At 46.2% G+C, this 17,116-nt stretch overlaps 2 protein-coding genes across 9 annotated transcripts in view; both read left to right on the forward strand.

Annotated features, from left to right (window-relative positions):
• GRAMD1C (GRAM domain containing 1C) overlaps positions 1-6,199 on the forward strand; it is a 53,205-nt gene extending 47,006 nt beyond the window's left edge. For 6 of the 8 annotated variants that reach the window (XM_050331868.1, XM_050331869.1, XM_050331870.1 and 3 more), the window contains 6 exons: positions 374-477; positions 1,187-1,366; positions 2,865-2,922; positions 3,425-3,535; positions 4,359-4,464; positions 5,982-6,199. In XM_050331868.1, coding sequence (XP_050187825.1) covers positions 374-477; positions 1,187-1,366; positions 2,865-2,922; positions 3,425-3,535; positions 4,359-4,464; positions 5,982-6,059 — 637 coding nt within the window. In that variant the 3' untranslated portion in view covers positions 6,060-6,199. Of the gene's footprint in view, positions 1-373; positions 478-1,186; positions 1,367-2,753; positions 2,923-3,424; positions 3,536-4,358; positions 4,465-5,981 lie in introns of those variants that run through there. The other 2 variants (XR_007630848.1, XM_050331875.1) reach the window with 2 other exon arrangements.
• A 1,107-nt stretch (positions 6,200-7,306) lies between these two features.
• Positions 7,307-14,371, forward strand: ZDHHC23 (zinc finger DHHC-type palmitoyltransferase 23). Its single transcript, XM_050333515.1, has 4 exons — positions 7,307-7,446; positions 7,635-8,321; positions 8,987-9,154; positions 9,815-14,371. The coding sequence occupies exons 1-4, from the start codon at positions 7,340-7,342 to the stop codon at positions 10,080-10,082; spliced, it is 1,230 nt and encodes a 409-aa protein (XP_050189472.1). The 5' UTR covers positions 7,307-7,339; the 3' UTR covers positions 10,083-14,371.
• The last annotated feature ends 2,745 nt before the right edge of the window (positions 14,372-17,116 follow it).

Here is a 17,116-nt window from a genome sequence, read left to right on the forward strand (position 1 = left end):
TGTACACATACAAAGTAAAAATCAGGACTTTATGATCTGAAAGCCTGAATCTTATTTTTAATGTATGCTAAAATGAGAATGATTCAGTGGGTAAAAATGGTCTGCTAGTCTGAGTCTGAAGGAAAACAATTCAAAATGTTTCCCATAATTTGGACCTTCAGATTGTGAGGCTTTAGCTAGAGATGTTGTCTTTACTACTGTCTATTGCTTGCCTTTCTTCAGTGAAAGTGCTTCCCAGGTGTAAAGCCAGGGCAGTTCCAGTTGGTGTTTCAGATAATAGACCTAAGTTAGAGGCCTACTTCTGGTAAGAGATTTTTGTTATCACTGTGCTGCCTAGAAGAGCACTCTTTCATTATTGCATTCTGTTTACTAGGGTTTCTGCAGAAGTGAAGTACAAAAAACAGCCTTGGGGCCTTGTCAAGTCTGTAATTGAGAAGAATACATGGGGAGGAATACAGGAAAACTTCAAACAACTTGGTGAGGCATTTTCTTCTTTGTGCTGGAGTAAGGAGGCTGCCTTTGCTCTGTATGCTTTCACATCTGTCAAACTTGGTTCCTTAAAGAATGGATTGAAAAAAAGGCAACACCTAAGCAAGTCTCGAAGACAGAATTTCCTGTCATCAATATATCTGCCAGTTCCAGGGTATGAAAGAAACCTTGTGGCTAACAAGGAGCTCTTGTATACCTTGTCGTAATTGCTTTCTGAAGGAAACATGAAGAGCAGCAGGAAAGCTGTTACTCTCAACTACATGTGCTTATCTCTAAGTATTTCCTTGATTGTGCACATGAAAAGAGAAGCAGTGGCACTTGGCAGACTCCATGGATATGTCTGTTAACAGCCTGACCAGCCACAGCTTCAGGCTTGCAGTCTAACACAATTCCTAGTCTCAGTCTAACAGTGTTTTGCAGTGCTCTTCTGGTTGCTGTCTTGCATATCATTAAACAATCCTGGCTAGGCTAAATATTCACCCATCTCTGAAAAGTGTTCCAAGTGCCCTCTAGAAAAGAGGACAGGTGGTACAGGTCAAGGTGTAGTTTGTTAGACCTGCTTTAAATTTATTTAGTAAATAGAAGGTGCACTTGTTACTCTCACTGCCGCTCTCCATAACTCACACTTTAAGTCTTCAGTGCTAAGCTTTTCAGCTTTGCTTTTGACAGTTCAGTAACTTTGTTTTTTCCACTGCAGAATCAGATCTCCTAATGGAGGAATATGCAATTAATCAGTCCATAGAAGACTCTGGAAAATTAGTTGCTCTGAGACGAAGACGACGCACTTTACACCGGGGTCTGGCAGAATCACTTCCCAAACGCTCTTCCCAACATTCCTCTGGTGACATGGGAGTAGAGTCCCAGGGCAGCATAATAGGTAGGAATTTTTATATTGTGTTTTCCAAAAGGTGTGTTGAAGGAAGCACAACTCTTAAAATAGTGCAAGAGTAGTACTTGTGTATATATTACTCATGTCTTTATCTAATCAGTGTGATAGCAAATACTTTAACATGTTCAAGTTTGCATAAAGTAGATTTGGAGTGTGCATAGTCACTTTTAGCATGATTATCTCATGAAATTAAGCTTAATATCACCTTCAGTTTTAAAACCTAAAATGCTGCTCTGAATGTGCATAAGATTGAAAATGAGACTGGATCAGAAAAAAAATTAACCTGACTCTTGCACAGTTTCAGAAAAATTGCTTTGTTTCTTCAAATAACAGCATACCCAAGTCATGAGTTGATTAAACTTTGTCAATTGCTTCTTGGCCTGTCACCTCATTTTTTTATTTTATTTTTAATGTTAAGAAGTCTGTTTCCCATCTACTTTTGTGTTTTCTGGGTCACTGAAGCACTTCTTGCAGTTCCATTGCTCTAAGGCATGACAGACTTGGCCACTAGCACATACAGTATTAGCTATACCTAGAGAGATCAGAAACATCCATGCACTAATGTGTACCAGAGAATTGCGGATTCCATGACAGAAGTTGAATTGTAAACAATGAAGTAGGAGCAAGTGCACTTCTCTGAAGGGGGAGGCAACACTGAGTATAGCACTGAGAGAATATTTGAATCAGCAGCATGTGTAAAGGACTGTTTACCTACCTGAAATTGCTTCTTGATTACTTAATTTTGCTACTGCTGCTCCACCTTTTCAGATGAGCGTGTCTGTCTCTGTATACACTACAACTTTCATGTATGTCCTTTTCTCCAGAGCAGGAAGTGTGAATGTAGGAAACTGTAATTACATTTAAAGATTAGTCTGCCCCCAGAGGTAGGTGATTGCTTCTCAGTTTGGAGAGGACATGCACACTTCCTCTCCCTCCAAATGTCTGGTCCCTGTTGCCTGATGCATAGCAGATTGCCTTTTGAAAGGCTGTCTTCAGGACAATAGATAAACCAAGCCAGTAATGATGGGACAGGTCACAGGAGAACTTGATTGGCACTGATTGTCAGAAAGATTAATGTGAGCATGAGAACAAGCAGCAAAGAGCCACTTTGCAGCCTGTCTCTGCTCATGTGTGACCAGCAGTACGTGTGGTGAAGGCGTGTTATAAGGGATGGATTGTAGCCGCCTCAGGCTGTCTACATTTAGTGGGAAGATAACCCAGTGCTGTGTTCTCCCTAGCATACTGGGGTAGGGGGAATTCTGATGGGAGAGCCTGACTGTTCAGCTTGACTTGTTGGAGATGACTGCAAAAATGCCTTGGTGAATGTTGGAGATGATCCTGTGCACCCACATGATCTGTTATTTTTTTCCATCAGAAGCTGTTGAGCTATTCTCTGTGAAGTGCTGGGCACTGACATATATCTGCAGGCATCATTTAGGAATGTTCTTCAGTACTTTTTAACCTCCTTCTCTTCCATGCCCTATAGGAAGGAAAAGAGATGCAGTAAGTAGGACCACCACCATCATTGTAGTAATGAGTGTCTTGTAAGTACTCACTTGCATTAAAATGTGGCTTGACTCAAGCTCATCTTAGTCTTTATCTGTTTTTGTCTATTCCTCTTTTGCATGGTAACACTGCATGTAGCATAATAGATCTTAACCTAATTTGAGTGGAACACATGGGTATAGGAGGGGAATGGATTGACTTAGAAATGACACTTGGAATGAAAATGCTGATTTGCCAAACTCTACCTTCCAGATTTTCTTAGATCTGATCATACTAAAAAAAAAGTCTAGAATTTACTAATTCTTAGTTTTAAAAGTTCCAAGAGGAGATACTGTTGCTCTTTCTATTTGTTCCTATTACACAGCTTAACATTAACTCCTAAGAATTGTTTGGATAGATCTCTGTTTTCAGTATAGTTCTGCCCCACACTTCTTGCTTCCAGAAGGATTCTATTTCCTTAGCTGCTTTTAGCCTAGATCTTGCTTCTGTAGCATCGCAACTGAAATTCTTACACGACTTGGATTTTTGTTGTCTTTACAGTTTGCTGCTCTTGGTCTTGCTGAATATAACACTGTTTCTCAAACTGTCAAAGATAGAGCATGCAGCTCAGTCCCTCTATCATGTCCAGCTTCAAGAAGAAAGCTCTTTGAAGTAAGTCGAATTAACAATCTTTGTTTGCTTTCTTCCTCAGCTTATATGAGAATCTGATCTAAAGAAATAAATTTCAGACAATTAAACTCAGTGGCAAGTTTTCATAAGTTGCTGGGGCTAGCTGTGCTTCTGTGGTCTGCGTTGAGATCCAGTGACATGCCTGACTGCATCTTGCAGTAATAAGTTTCTCCTTTGACAAGCTGGGTTTTGGGGAACATTAACCTTAGTTCGCATTTATCACCCTGTTGTGACTCATCTTCTGTGAATATCACAGAACCAAAGTGTTCATCCTGTGTGAACCAGCATGATCTCAAATGTAATCTTTAAGACTACATTTAACTTGCTAGCTTCTTTCTGTGAGTCTCCTGGTAAATCTCTCCCTCACCAACTTCCATGTTGCATGCCTTTTGTATTTGGACCCGGGAAGATGTTGCTTCCTCTCTTGAATACAGTATCAACAATTAAGTTAAAAACCATAACCTGATGCTGAGTCTGGAAATGATGTGGTGACCTCCCATAGTGACCATCTTAGAAGTGATTAGAACAACTTTATTTATAAGAAAGATTTTGCTCACTGAAGTGTGAGAACTCGTCGTAGATGTAATGTGAGCACATTTCTTGCTTGGTGGCTGTTGCCTACAAAGGTGTGAAACAATATCTTCAAGGCAGCAGGGATTGGAATTCTACTGCAGGGAGCTTTTTGTGTGGCTTTTGTAAAAGGGTGGTTTTAGTAATGGCAGAGCAAGGGTGGCAGAGAGCAGTTGTTTTTAAAAGGTGTCAGGGTTCTGTTTCATGTTTCTGATGTAATCTCAATCTTTTTCAGCATATCCCCAGAAATGGTATCAAAAGAAGAGATCCCTCAGTATGACAAGGAACAGGTTCAACATGTAAAGGGAGTCTTAAGAGACTCAATTGAAATGCTTGAGCAGGTAGGTCTGACAATCTTTCTCTGGTGATGTTCTTGTTTCTCAACTCAAGTTTTCTCTCATATGCTATCATACCTTTTGTTTGATGTCCTCTGGTGCTAACTAAAGTTTTCGTGATTCCTTGATCTGTTTTGCCCTAGGCTTGAATTTAGTAAGTAGGCAGTGCTTACCTTTCTGATGTTTTTGGTTGGTTGGGTTTTGGTTTGGGTTTTTTGTTTGTTTGTTTTGACTAAGATATAAGTATTAATGTCAGTTTTCTTAAAACTTGTCAAGTACCTGTATTGATGAGAGGTGTTGATGCAGTTCTGAATCATGACAAAGCAAAGACTGGAGTGTTTCAAAACACTTTGCTTTTTAAGACTCATGTTGAGATGTCTTAAGTATTTTCCCACCTCATTATGGGGTGTCTTTCTTTATCCTGGCTTTTGTTCCCCATTACTCTTATAGATATTGGATAGAGCTTCACTTAGCCTTGGTATCAATGGCCCACCTGATCTCCAGTGAAAAATAAATAACTTTAGACCAAATGTTTCTGAGAGGCTCCATAGTTATAGAATTAATCCTTCTTTACAAGTAACTTGCTGAATGCTGTTGTCTCTCTGGTCCTGAAGTCTCTGACTGGTAAATCCCTGGCTGAAATTTCAACTCAGTGAGGGACAGTAATTCATGCTTTAGTTTTAACTTGCAACCCATGAATGTTCTGATTTTAAGTTCTTCTATTAAACCTTAAAACGTGATGGAATAAATTATTAGATTAGGAAAGCTACGAGGGGAGTTCTCATGTACCTCTATCCATCACCAGTTTGCTCTGTGTTCTTCCATGCATTAAGAGTGGGTAGAAAAAGAAACCATTTTTGTATTCCTTGTTTAGAGGTGTCTCTGCACACAGAATTGCCATTAATCTATTAATTAACCACTTTGATCACAGCATGGTTTCCGTGCCCTTTTCATTTTCTCTCCTTGCTATCTAAACAATTCCTAGTTCAGAAGTGTTAAGTACCTTCTGAACACACAGTGTAAAAAAGAAAAGTGAGAATTTCACCACCTTTTTTATCCCAAATAACACTTTTTGCCTGGAAGTTCTGACACAGTGCCTGTTACCTTGTGTTTTCTGAGGGTTGTCAATAATCTAAACACATTTTGTGCACCAAAATGCATTAGGAGGGCCAGGTATTAAAAGGAAATTCATGTTTTGCTGCCATGTTCCTTAGTATTTGCTATGAACATTATCTGTGACTAAAACTGAGTGGGGTGGCTTATCTTATGCACTGTTGTCTGGTGAGGTGTTAAGACTTTATCATCCTGGACTGTTAGTATTTATAAACTGTACAGGATATAGCTGTTAAGAGAGCACAGTAAGCCAACTGTTTATGGAAACAGGGAGGAGGAAATCACATGAAGTCTTGGGAGAAAAAAAAAAAGGAGTAGGGAGACATTATTTTCCTGATACCACTCACCCATGCAGGAAATTAACTTCAGTAATTGGCGGGGGGGGTGTTGTGATGGTTGTGTCTTTACAGCTGAAGACTTCCCTTTCCATGCTCCAAAGAAGCTTTGACCACTTGAACAGGACACAGAGCAGCAGGACTGAGAGTTAATACCACTTCAGCTTTTTGTTCAAGATGTGGGAAGAAGAGATGTGTGTGTGAGGACTTGTGGGGTAGTGAATATAACTGTCACCTTTGGACTCTTCACTGTTTGGCTCAAAAGCTGTACAGAATAAAGGTTTGTGGAAGAAGTAAGTTGGGTTCTGCATTCCCATAGCTTGGCAGCTTTGTCTGTCCTGCCAGCCTTCTACCCTGGGGAGTCTTGCTTATGAGCAGTGCAGAGCTCTTGGATCCCAGAGCTCTTGGATCCTGTGGTGAGTGAATGAGGGCAGTTGTACTGCTGGTTAATGGATCTGCAAATTCCTGAGCAGGGAGAACACCCTCAGCAGAGAGAAGGGCTTGTCTTCAGAAAATCACATCTTTTTATGTCGACTTAGAAAATGACCACCAGTGAAGAGTCTTCTGGAGAAAAAGAATGGTGGTGGTTCCTCAGCCACTGGATCTTCATATGCTTTCTTTTTAGCCATGGGGACCTTGTAAAACAACTCATCATCCTAAGGATGAATATGCCTAAGATTAATTAACAGGAAAAGGCTTGATATCTCTTGCACAGTGCAAGCTTTGGCAGTCTGCCTTTTGCCATATGTTTCCAGCTCTCCCAGAGAAATTTCAGCCCTCGGTATTTTCCCTCCATCGAGGGCTGCGCTTCAGCTCTGTAGTGCGGTGTGCCCACTGATGATTAAACACCTTGGAGCAGATGAAACCTGCTTTTTCTAGGCAGGCTGAGGGGAAGAAGATGAATATGAAAGCCCCAAAGCCTGTGGAACGCCTGCCTGCCCGCGGGCTGGCCCGTGGTTGTGGGACAGCGCTGGCTGCGTGGTGCTCAGCCTGTGTGGCGCTGGGGCGAGCCCAGGGAGGTGCCGGGTGTAGGTTGTGTGTGTGGGTCCCCCAGAGTCCTGGGGCCACAGCCCTCCATTGGGCGGGAGGTGGGAAACTTTCCCAGCCTTGTGAGCGGAGCCGCCGGGCCGGGCCGGGCCGGGCGGGGCCCCCACGGTGCCCCCGCGCCCTCCCCGGCCGCCACCTGTTGCGCTGCCCCTTTAAGGCAGGTGCCCCCGCGTCACGCGCGGCTCCGCCCCCCTGTACCGCCATTGGGCCTTTCCCTGGCCGGGCCCCGCCCCCCCGCACACCTCGGGCGCGCCCGGCCAATGGCGGGCGGGCGCTGCCGGGGGGGCGGGGCCGCGCAGGGCGGAGGCGCGGCGGGCGCGCGGCACCTGCGGCGGCGCTGTGGGGCGGGAGGCGCGTGCGGCGCCGGGAGCGGCCGGGCGGGCGCGATGGACGAGCCGCTCTGCTGCTGCGAGTACGTGGACCGGCGGGGCCGGCGCAGCCACCTGGCGGCGTGCTGCTGCGACTGCCAGGAGCTGGACGAGGGCTGCGACAGGTACCGGCGCCGCGACCCCCCGGGGGCCGCCCGGCTGCGGGATCCCTTCCCGCGGCGCTGTCCCTGCCCTCAAGGCAGCGGGACTGCGCCCCGCTTCCCGGGGAACTTGTCGGGAGGGAGGGCAGGGGAAGGGCACGGGGAGCGCGGTGTCCCGGTGCCAGCCGGCGCTGTGCTTCCCCGCTCCGTAGGTGGCTGGCGTGCAAATCCCTGCCCCCGGGAGCGCTGGAGAGCATCGCCGACACCATCGCGGACCGGCTGCGGGTCCCGTGGTTCTCGGGGGCCGTGAAGATCAACGTGAGCCTCGTACCGCCGCTCGTCCTGCTGCCCGTGCTGCTCCACGTTGCCGCCCTGCACTTCCTGCTGGGGCTCCTCGTCCTGACGTCCCTGCCCGTGGTGCTGCTCTGGTACTACTATCTCACCCACCGGAGGAAGGAGCGAACCCTCTTCTTCTTGAGCCTGGGGCTCTTCTCCCTGGGCTACATGTATTATGTGTTCCTCCAGGAGGTGGTTCCCCGGGGCCACGTGCAGCATTCCCAAGTGGTCGCTCTCACCTGCGGGTTAATCCTTATGCTCGCAGCCCTGACTCGAGCCAAGAAAGACCCTGGCTACCTTCCCATCCCGACAGGCAATGAGAAGCCATCGCACCAGGGCTTGCCCAACAGGAATGTTAGAGGGAGCTCCAGCGGGCTCCATGGTGCTGCCAGCAGCCGAGCTGTGAATGGGGAGGCCAAAGGCTATTCCAGGGTGGCAGCTGATGAGCCAGAAGGTGTGAAAAAGGACTGGTGCACCAAATGCCAGCTGGTCAGGCCAGCCCGAGCAGGGCACTGCCGGCTTTGTGGCAGGTGTGTAAGAAGGCTGGACCATCACTGTGTCTGGTAGGTTTTGCACTGCTGAGGCTACGTGTGTTCTCTCTGTCTCTGAGTTCCCCCCTTTTTAAAGTTAGCTTCTTTTTTTACAGTCTCTGTCAAATGGGGTTGCTTTTGCTGTGTGCAAGACCTGGGAACATTCTTTAAATATAAAAAGCTTTTGTATTTCCCCTTTTAAAGAACGGTTAGAAGCACTGTTTATTCTAAGTGGGTTGACCTGATAGCTAATAATTTCTACAGCATACTTCAGAATTGCCTTTACTTTTCTACTGGCTTTCATCACTCTGGGTTGTTTTTTTGGTTATTAGTACTCTCCTGGAGGAAAGGAATCCAAAACTGCCTATGTACAGGCAGTGCTGGAAGGAGCACTGGAGCCAAGGGTATGATGGTATGATCATACCCTACAAGGAGCAGTAGGGTATGATGTGTCTCAGCAAAGGATAAACTTGCTAAAAATTTGAGGCAAACAATCTGCTGCCAGTCTATTGACTTGTGCTTATAACTTTTCTATAAAAAGCTCTAAAGCTTCTTTGAACATATTTCAAAGTTCTTAGCCTGTGTTGTGTGGAAACACCTTGGAAATTAGTTTCTCTGACATCTGGGGGAGGGAGGAAGAAAGAGAAGCCAGTTTCTTTTCTTTTTTAAGCAAAGTAATCTCTTCTTTCCTTTTGGAGGATTAACAGCTGCGTAGGGGAGCAGAACCATCAAGCATTCATCCTTGCACTCTCCTTCTTCATGCTCACCTCTGTGTATGGGATTACACTGACCCTGCACACCATCTGTAGGGGACGAACTCCGTTTGTGGCATTGTTCTACTGCCCTGGGGCCTATTCTGACTACAGGTGAGATGTCTGGGAGAGAGCTGGGGTGGGAACAGGATTGGATCAGGCAGCTTAGCTCCTGTTGGCCGTCAAACCTGACCAAAAAGTGCTCCCTGAAAAGCTCTGGAAAGCAAAGGTGCATCACTGGTTTTGCCAAGGTAGGCAGCCTGAGACTTAAACAGGGAGGAGTGAGCTCTCTCTGTTTATCAAGTGAATGTCCCTCCAAGTTGTCTGTTTAGAATAGTCGGCATCAACATGCCTTGTCTGGCAGGGAAGGTGCTGAGAACTGTTGGACATGAGTTCAGAGACCAGCACTACCAGTGATGAGCAGAGCATAGGGCTGGTGAACAAGTGACTCTTACCTTCCTTTGTATTCCATCTCGTGACCTGTTGAGTGTGAGCATCCTTGCGTTCTTTACAACAGGAAGAGTAAAGAGCTAGGCTGTGAGGTAGCAACGTGCAGGAGTAGCTCTGGTAGCACTGAAATTTCTCATTAAGTGAGTCCTGAAGCTTTAATTTTGAGAAAGCCTTTAAGGATTATCTGATGAAAGCAGCAAAGTGAGATCACTGTGGCAGATGTAGACAGGGATTTGAAAGGATAGTGATTACCAGGGAAAGTCACTCTAAAACAGCTGCTCCAAAACTAAATGGCTTCCTTCCCATCTTTTTCCCTGCTGCCAGCTCTGCTCTGTCGTTCACCTGTGTATGGTACTGTGCCATTGTAACAGCTGGCATGGGATACATCCTCCTCATCCAGCTGTTGAACATCAGCTACAACGTGACCGAGAGGGAAGCTCGGCTGGCTCTGCGGGACAACACTGGTCGCAGACTCCTGGGTGGGTTGGTGATAGACACTGGCCAGTATAACAGGGGCTTCCTGTGCAACTGGGGCCATTTCCTGAGCCTGGGGTCTTCTCCTCCACAGCGCTCTGCCGAAGACATCGTGTGACACCCCTCTTTCTGCAGCTGATGTTGACTGACTCTTTTTAGCAGGGGAGCGGCCCCTTCCACTGGGACTCCTTCCCCGCACACCCTTCCTTCGTGGTTGGTGTACGGGCTGCCTGTCTCCCCACTGACAACATCAGAGGTTTTTCCAGGCAGAATGGTTCTTTGTGTACTGTCAGCCAGCAATAGGATGCACAAAGTACTAAGCCATATGCACAAACGTGGAGAGAAGGAGCCTACTGCCTCTTTCCACCATGGGAAACAGGAAGAAGAGCACAAGATTTTGTAAGAACTTGAGTTTTCATTAGGCGTGAACCCTGGCATCAAGACGAATGCACTGCTGGGCTTCAGAGTACGCACTGGTTCCTGCAAAGGTTGAGGAATCCCTGGTCTGTACTTAACATGCAGCGCTTTGGAGATGTCAGGAGGATGAACTTTGGATACAGATAACAGATGGACCCCTGCAGGAGCCAGGCTGTTTGGCCAAAAGAGACTGTCTAGGCAGTCACTGGGTATTGCTCTCCTCTCTGGTGCATTTATTTATTTTTACTATCTCTTATTCCATCCAGCTGTGTACATGCTTCTATTAAGTGCCTTTGTGAGCTACATTCCTGTAGGGCTGGGTCTGTGCTAGTTTGAAGTCTTGGCTCATCTCCCTCGAAGTGTTTCTGCTCTGATTATGGATTGTGACTTGAGACAGCAGGTAAGTATACCAAGGAGGAGATGTTTTGAAGCAACACGTAACAGTGAACTCTGAGGGCAAAACAAGAGTGCTGCCTGCCTGGTGTTACTGTAGCTTTATGGAAATTACCATCCCCCTCCATCGTGGGAGAAGGCAGTCTGTGGGAGAGTAGGCAGTTCTACTAACTGTTTTTGGTAGGTGGTGTATTGGTCAGTTGTGTTGCTAATAACATAGTGATCCCATCTGCTCTCAGCCCAGTTACTGTGAAGCTGCCTGATTGTAGATCTGTTTTCTCAAGCCAAGAAGCCAAGGAATAAATCAGCCTCTGCATATGTAGGGAGAGGAAGAGGATGTGTTGGAGGTCTCTGTTTTGGGGATAGATGACCTGTACTGACAGGTGAATGTTAGCATGTTGAATGTGCTCTGCAAGAATGCCATTTGTTCCTTATTACTCTAGAACTGTATTATTGCCTTGATTTGAGCTTCAGCTGAAATAACAAGGTTTTGATGGAAATGGTTTCTGATTTTTTTGTGGCTGGAGTTTATTATTACTTTTTGTTTTAAACCCTTTATCCGTGCTGTATCCCCTGCAGTGAAAGGCCTGGCTGGAGGAGCTGGGGACCACAGCACAAGAGTTCCATGTTGGAACTAAGGTGCAGAAGCAGAGATAAAAGCCTTGTCCTGGCTACTGATGTTTTTTGATGTGTGTGCAGCAGGCAGAGATCATGCCTGCCCCTGACTCCACTTGCATGGCAGGCAGCTGGGGGATGTTGGCAGAGTGATGCAAATTCTCTGTGTGCTGCTGTGCATTAGCTTTGAAGAATGAAAGAATGAATGGATGGTACATGGTGCCAAAAGAAAGCAGGGCTGGGGGTGTCCCTCAAGATCCCTGCTGTATTTGGTGTGTGTGCTCTTGATTATGTGTCCCAGTTTAATGTAAAGACCGTGTCTCTCTTTGCACTGTTTGGTTTCCCTAAGTGGCACTTTCCATAACCAGCAGATTGAATGGATGAGCAGCTGCACTTGGAATGTGGCTGTGCAGAGTTACTGACTTACTGAGTTTCCCTTATTTCCTCTTGCCCCCTGTTCATCCAGTGAGCAGTCCTTTTTAAGTAGGTAAAGGGACACCTCTCTTGCTTGCTGCCTCTAACCAAATACACTAAGAGGTTTCTGACTGCTTCCCTGGCCCTAATGTGAATAAAGAGACACCCAGGTAGACTGTGGAGACTGTTCCTCTACAACCGTGTTTGGATGTTGGAGCTTGTCCCTAGGAGTACAAATTGACACAAAGTACTTGTTTTCACATGAATTTTCTGTAAATGTTTCCATGGCATGTATGCATTTTGGCCTGAGACGAACTGGAGCTTGGCAACCCTGGAGACAAGGATGCTGTGGGCCAGCAGGTTTGTGATCTTAGATTTCATCCTGCTGATGCTGGGGGATATAAGGCAGAATGACCTTCTGGGCTAAATGAAGCCCTGCAGTGGAGACAGCCAACTTCTCTGTCCCTGTGTGCACAGAAATCAGTCATGTGCCCATGAACTGACCAGGCTCTGGGAGCATTTGCAGGTTTGAGATAAGTGGTTTCTCAGAGTCCTACTACTCCTGGCTGGGAGGAAGCAGAGCAGATCGCAGATCATTTCCCTGGCAGCGCTGACCCTGTGGTGCTCACCTTCTACAGGCAGAGGTTCCTTGCTACTCTGCAGCCTGTGTGTCAGTATAGCCTTGTCCCTTTTCTCTTAGTGAACTCTTAATAAGAGTGGGAGGTTTCACTTGAACTGCTTGCACCAAGACTCTCTGTGCTGTTCTCCCAGGCAGCGTGGATTTTGGAGTGCAGATTAGGAATGAAAGACCTGGGACTAATGTAACCATTCCATCCCTTGGTCAAGCCCTCTCAAGTATAGTGAGGGCTAAGTGCTAAAGTAAATTCTATTTTTTCACTCAGTCCAGGGGGAACTGAAACCATTCAGGACACTTAAAAGGCTGCAAGGCTGGGGTTTTTCTAGGAGGAGAATGCAGTGCTGATTCCCCAGTGAACAGGAAGTTCAGATGGCTGTAGTCTGCATAGCAGTGGTGACTTAAAGGGCATGACTTTTGTTTACCTCTTCTTCCTGAGAGGATTTACCTTGTGAATGCCTTGAGAGATGGGAAGCATAAACAGGATATATCTAAGAGGCATCTTAAAAGAACGGATACTTGGGAGCTCTCCTTTTAATAGCCCTGAGAATTAGCAGGAAACCCCTGAAGGATAACTCTCCCTTTTGCAGTTATAGCAAGGGCAAACTGTTGTGATCTGGTGCACTAAAGGACAATTTTTTTTTTCTGAGTAACTTTTTGCTGAGCTTATTAGTGACCTTGCTGGTAGAAAAATATTAAAATCTGGGCATAGTCAGTCCTGGGTCTCACTGTGTTAGTAGCTGCCTAGATCTGTGCTGCCTGGGGGTTGGAGCAGTGGGAACAGCCTGCATTTGACAAGTGACTTGTGGGTTATGTGTATGGCATTCTTGAGGGGAGGACCAGTGTCTCACCTGTAAAACTTCATGCCTGGCAGTGCAGAAAACCGTACCCTGCTGACCCTCAAAAAGTTTTCCCTGTGTAAGAGAGGACCCAGAGCTGATCAGCAGCAGGGATGGATTTTGGTAATAGCTAGCCCATACCTGGAAATTAGTTTATCCTGCTTTAACCATGACCTTTTAAGAGGCATTTGTTGTTTCACAAATAGTGTGGACTTGGCAGACCAGGCAGCTTTTAAAGGGCCAGGGTTCCGATGTTGCTGCTGTTGTAGTGTTAAACCCTCCGTGTCCAAATGCCAGCACCCTACTGTTTGGTGACTATAGTAAGAACTGTGCACCGTTAGATACACCCTGTAAACAGTGACTTGGCACTCTTTAACTGTGTCTTCCTGCATAGTGGTTTTTTGTAGGCAAGTCACAGGTCCCCACATCGACTGTTTCTTCATTTAACTTGTCCTTAAATGACAGAAGTCACTGGTGAGCCCGAGCTGGTGCTGCTTGTGACTCCTAATCACATTTCAGCCTTCATGCTATGATGGTGCTTTTTTTTCCTTTCAAAGTAGGTTGCTTTCAAGTGTCTTAATGAAACCATTTGCTGTAAAATTTCTTCTGAAGTTAAAATGGATACTGCCTCACTGCCTAATGTCTTAATAATGTGCTTGGTTTTTTCCTTCTATATGAATGTATATTGCCTCATTAGGGCAGGAAGCGTGTGTGATTATGGATGTGTTTTCATGTATTCCTTTCAGTGAAAAATTTTACAGTTACCTAGGATTTTTTTTCCCCACTACCAGGATGTTTGGATAGCAAAAATCTTTCTGCGGACAGTTGAGGTTCTTTCTGAAATGTGGGAATTCAGCCTCCCAAGATCTTGTCTTTATGGAACTCCTCTAATGTTAATATGAAGCAATGGGCTCTGGAGAGTGGGGTGTTTTGGGGCTTTTTTTTAACCTAAGCTTGAGGAAGAAACTGTGAAACATTTGTGAGCTTTTTTTGAAAGGACTGATGTGTGTGTGTGTATGTGTTTGTCCATTTTGCATCATATTCAGTGTTTCCAAATGGATACAGTTATGACTCAAAATAAATTATTGGAAATTATCTGTGGAGTGGTCTGTTGATTTATGCCCACACTCTCAGCCAAGACAAATGACCAAAAGCTGCTATCATCTCATGGCTATTTAGCTGTGACTTGGGAATAAGGGAGCAACAGGCTAAGGAAAAGTTAGGAAACAGGTGTTCTTCCAGTTCTGCAGAAGCTGACCTTTGGGTTTGTTGGTGTTGGGATGAAACAGACCTGCTGGCAGTTCTCACCATGCTGGAAACCAGGCATATTCCCCTGCAGTAGGAATTTGAATGGGGATCTTTCATCCTGTGAGCAATCCATTATCATTATCCAATCCAGAACCCCCAAAATGAACGATCTCTTACTTTAAACCCTTTTCTAAGCTGTATTTGGAAATGACATGGATATTCTCCATATAGATACTGGGAAGAGATGTAGCCTTTGATTCTGCTGGTATCTTGGGACAGCTGCTGAAAGGCAAGATGACTTTTAATGAGTAGAATCACAGGTGCCTTTGATTGTTCCAGAGCTCTGCTTTGATTTGCCTGTGTAGCACTTCTCTTTGCTGTTCAGCTGTTCCTCTTTGAAGATTACTTTGTGCTTGCTGACAACAAGGACCTTGCACTAGCAGTGACCTGGGATTTTAGTTAGGTGAGAGTGGTGTGTGCAGCAGTGTCAAACTTCTGGCACCCAAGCAGTGCCCAGCTTCTTTAACTCCAGTGCTGTTGATGAGGACATGTGAAACTTCTGTTTCTCCCAGCTTTTTTCATGAGTTTTTTCCCCTCATGGCTTGTCATGTTGTCCCTGCAGAGCAGGGCCATGTCTGGAGTGGCAGCTCCTGTGCTGCTGTGGCTGGTGTCCACAATGCATAACAGGTCTGCAAAGATGTGAGCTGTGGATCGCACTGCAATGGTTCATGGACCCTTCCCAGACCCTTCATTGTCTCCCTCTGTCTGAGGGGAGCAGAGGAAGTTAATACTTCAGGCACTGTTCCAAATCCAGTTTGAGCTGGACCTGGGAGACTTTGAAGAGAGTGGTATACAGATTTAATAAGAACCTGTGGTCAAGGTTTTTTGGAAGCTGTGTAAACTCTGGAGGGCAGGTGTCAGCAGAGGATGGGGAGTTTGCAATTATTTCAAGGTTCTGCAGTTGCTTTTGTATCAAAGTGAAAATCTTCCTCCCCTCTCCCTGTGCAGAAGGAAAGTCTGGCTTTGCAGCCACCTCCCTCTCTTGCTAAGAAAAGCAAGGAGCTGACAGGCAGGAGTGTGCCTGAGCTGTGAGAGTGTGGGCTGATGACCAGCATTAAGGCACTGACATCTGCATCTATCCAAGTGCTGGAGCAGGAGGAATGCTCTGGCACAGCTGCTGGCTGAAGCTGTTTCCTTGGTCTGATAAACTCCCTCATGTGTCAACCTCCTCCTGGAGCTTCAGTCTGCAAAACACTATCATTGTGCCAGGGATTTTAGGGGTATCCTGTGCAGTATCTCAACGGCATCATCTGGCACAGCCTTCCAAGGAGGTACGAGTTGTTTCAGCCAAGTGTGGATTGAATGGAGAAAGTCAAGTGGCTTCTTATCTCCCCTTTGATTCAGACCATGTTCAGCATGAATGTGCCTGATCCCTCAACATCTTCTCTCTTCCATAGCTGGATCCAACTGAGGCTTCAGCTCCATGCTCACACTGGCAGTAGGCAAGGGCAAAGGGTTGTTCTTGCTTCTGGAACTGTCCAACCAGGGAACATCTTGCCAGGAGAATCTTTCAAAGCTACTAGGAATATAAGAAAACCCTGAAAGGTGAGAGTACTAGAGACTAAGGCCAGTTGCAAAAGTGTTGACTGTACTTCAAGTTCTTAGGGGGGAACTCTGCTCCATGTAATCAGCATTATTTTCATGGATGGCGAGTGGGCACTGAGATGAGTGGAAGCTGTGGGCCTTGAAGACAAAATGTGCATTGCTGGGGAAAGAATCTGCAGTTTTAGAAGACTGGATGCACCCCTGAGTAGCCAATAGTTTGGGGCACCCTTTTAGCTGTGAGAGATGTAGATTCAATCCCTGCTCAGCCTGTTGCTGGAGTCAAGACCAGGCAGCGTGTGGGTCCATCTACTCTACTGTTTCATACTCCCTTACAGCTGCAGTGTGTCCTGTTTCTAACTGGCTGTAATGCTGCCTTCCCTCCTCCAGTGGAGGAAAGATATGACCTTGCCTTTTGTCCTCTGGGTCACCATCCTGCTTATGCCGTGAGTCCGGATGGAGGGTGGGCTGCTGTGTTTGTTGTCAAGCCTCACTAAGGAGGAATTCAGCTTTGGAAAAGACCAGAAGTAAAGTGGGAGCATAAGGGCTGGTTCAGAGGTATTCCAGGAGCTCGTTAGGCTCTACATGGCAGAGGCTTCCAAGGCTTGTACAAGAGAAACTGGATTGATGTCACTGTGCTGCCACAGCGTGCTGCTGTTAGCACCAGGTGTAGCTGCTGGCTCCAGTGGGGCATTGTTTGGGTAGCTCAGCCCCCAGCTCTGCTTCTCCCTGCCTGTTTGGCTCAGTCCTCTGCAAAAAACACTACCCTTCTGCAGTGCCTGTTCTTCCCTGCAAGACAAGTTATTCAGCCCTCTCTCAGCTTGCTGCTTCCTCTCACAATCTGCCTTTTAATGTAGCCAGATGGTCTGTACTCGCCCACACTCCACGCAGGCACCTTCAGCTCCCTGCACTTGGATAATGTGCTCGTCTGACCTGCTGGCGGTCAGGTTTGTAAAGAGCCTTTAGGAGATGGAAATGTTCATGTGTTGT

The sequence above is a fragment of the Myiozetetes cayanensis genome, unplaced genomic scaffold (genome assembly GCF_022539395.1).
Source record: "Myiozetetes cayanensis isolate MyiCay16 unplaced genomic scaffold, myiCay2020 scf5-8, whole genome shotgun sequence".
Lineage (NCBI taxonomy): Eukaryota > Metazoa > Chordata > Aves > Passeriformes > Tyrannidae > Myiozetetes > Myiozetetes cayanensis.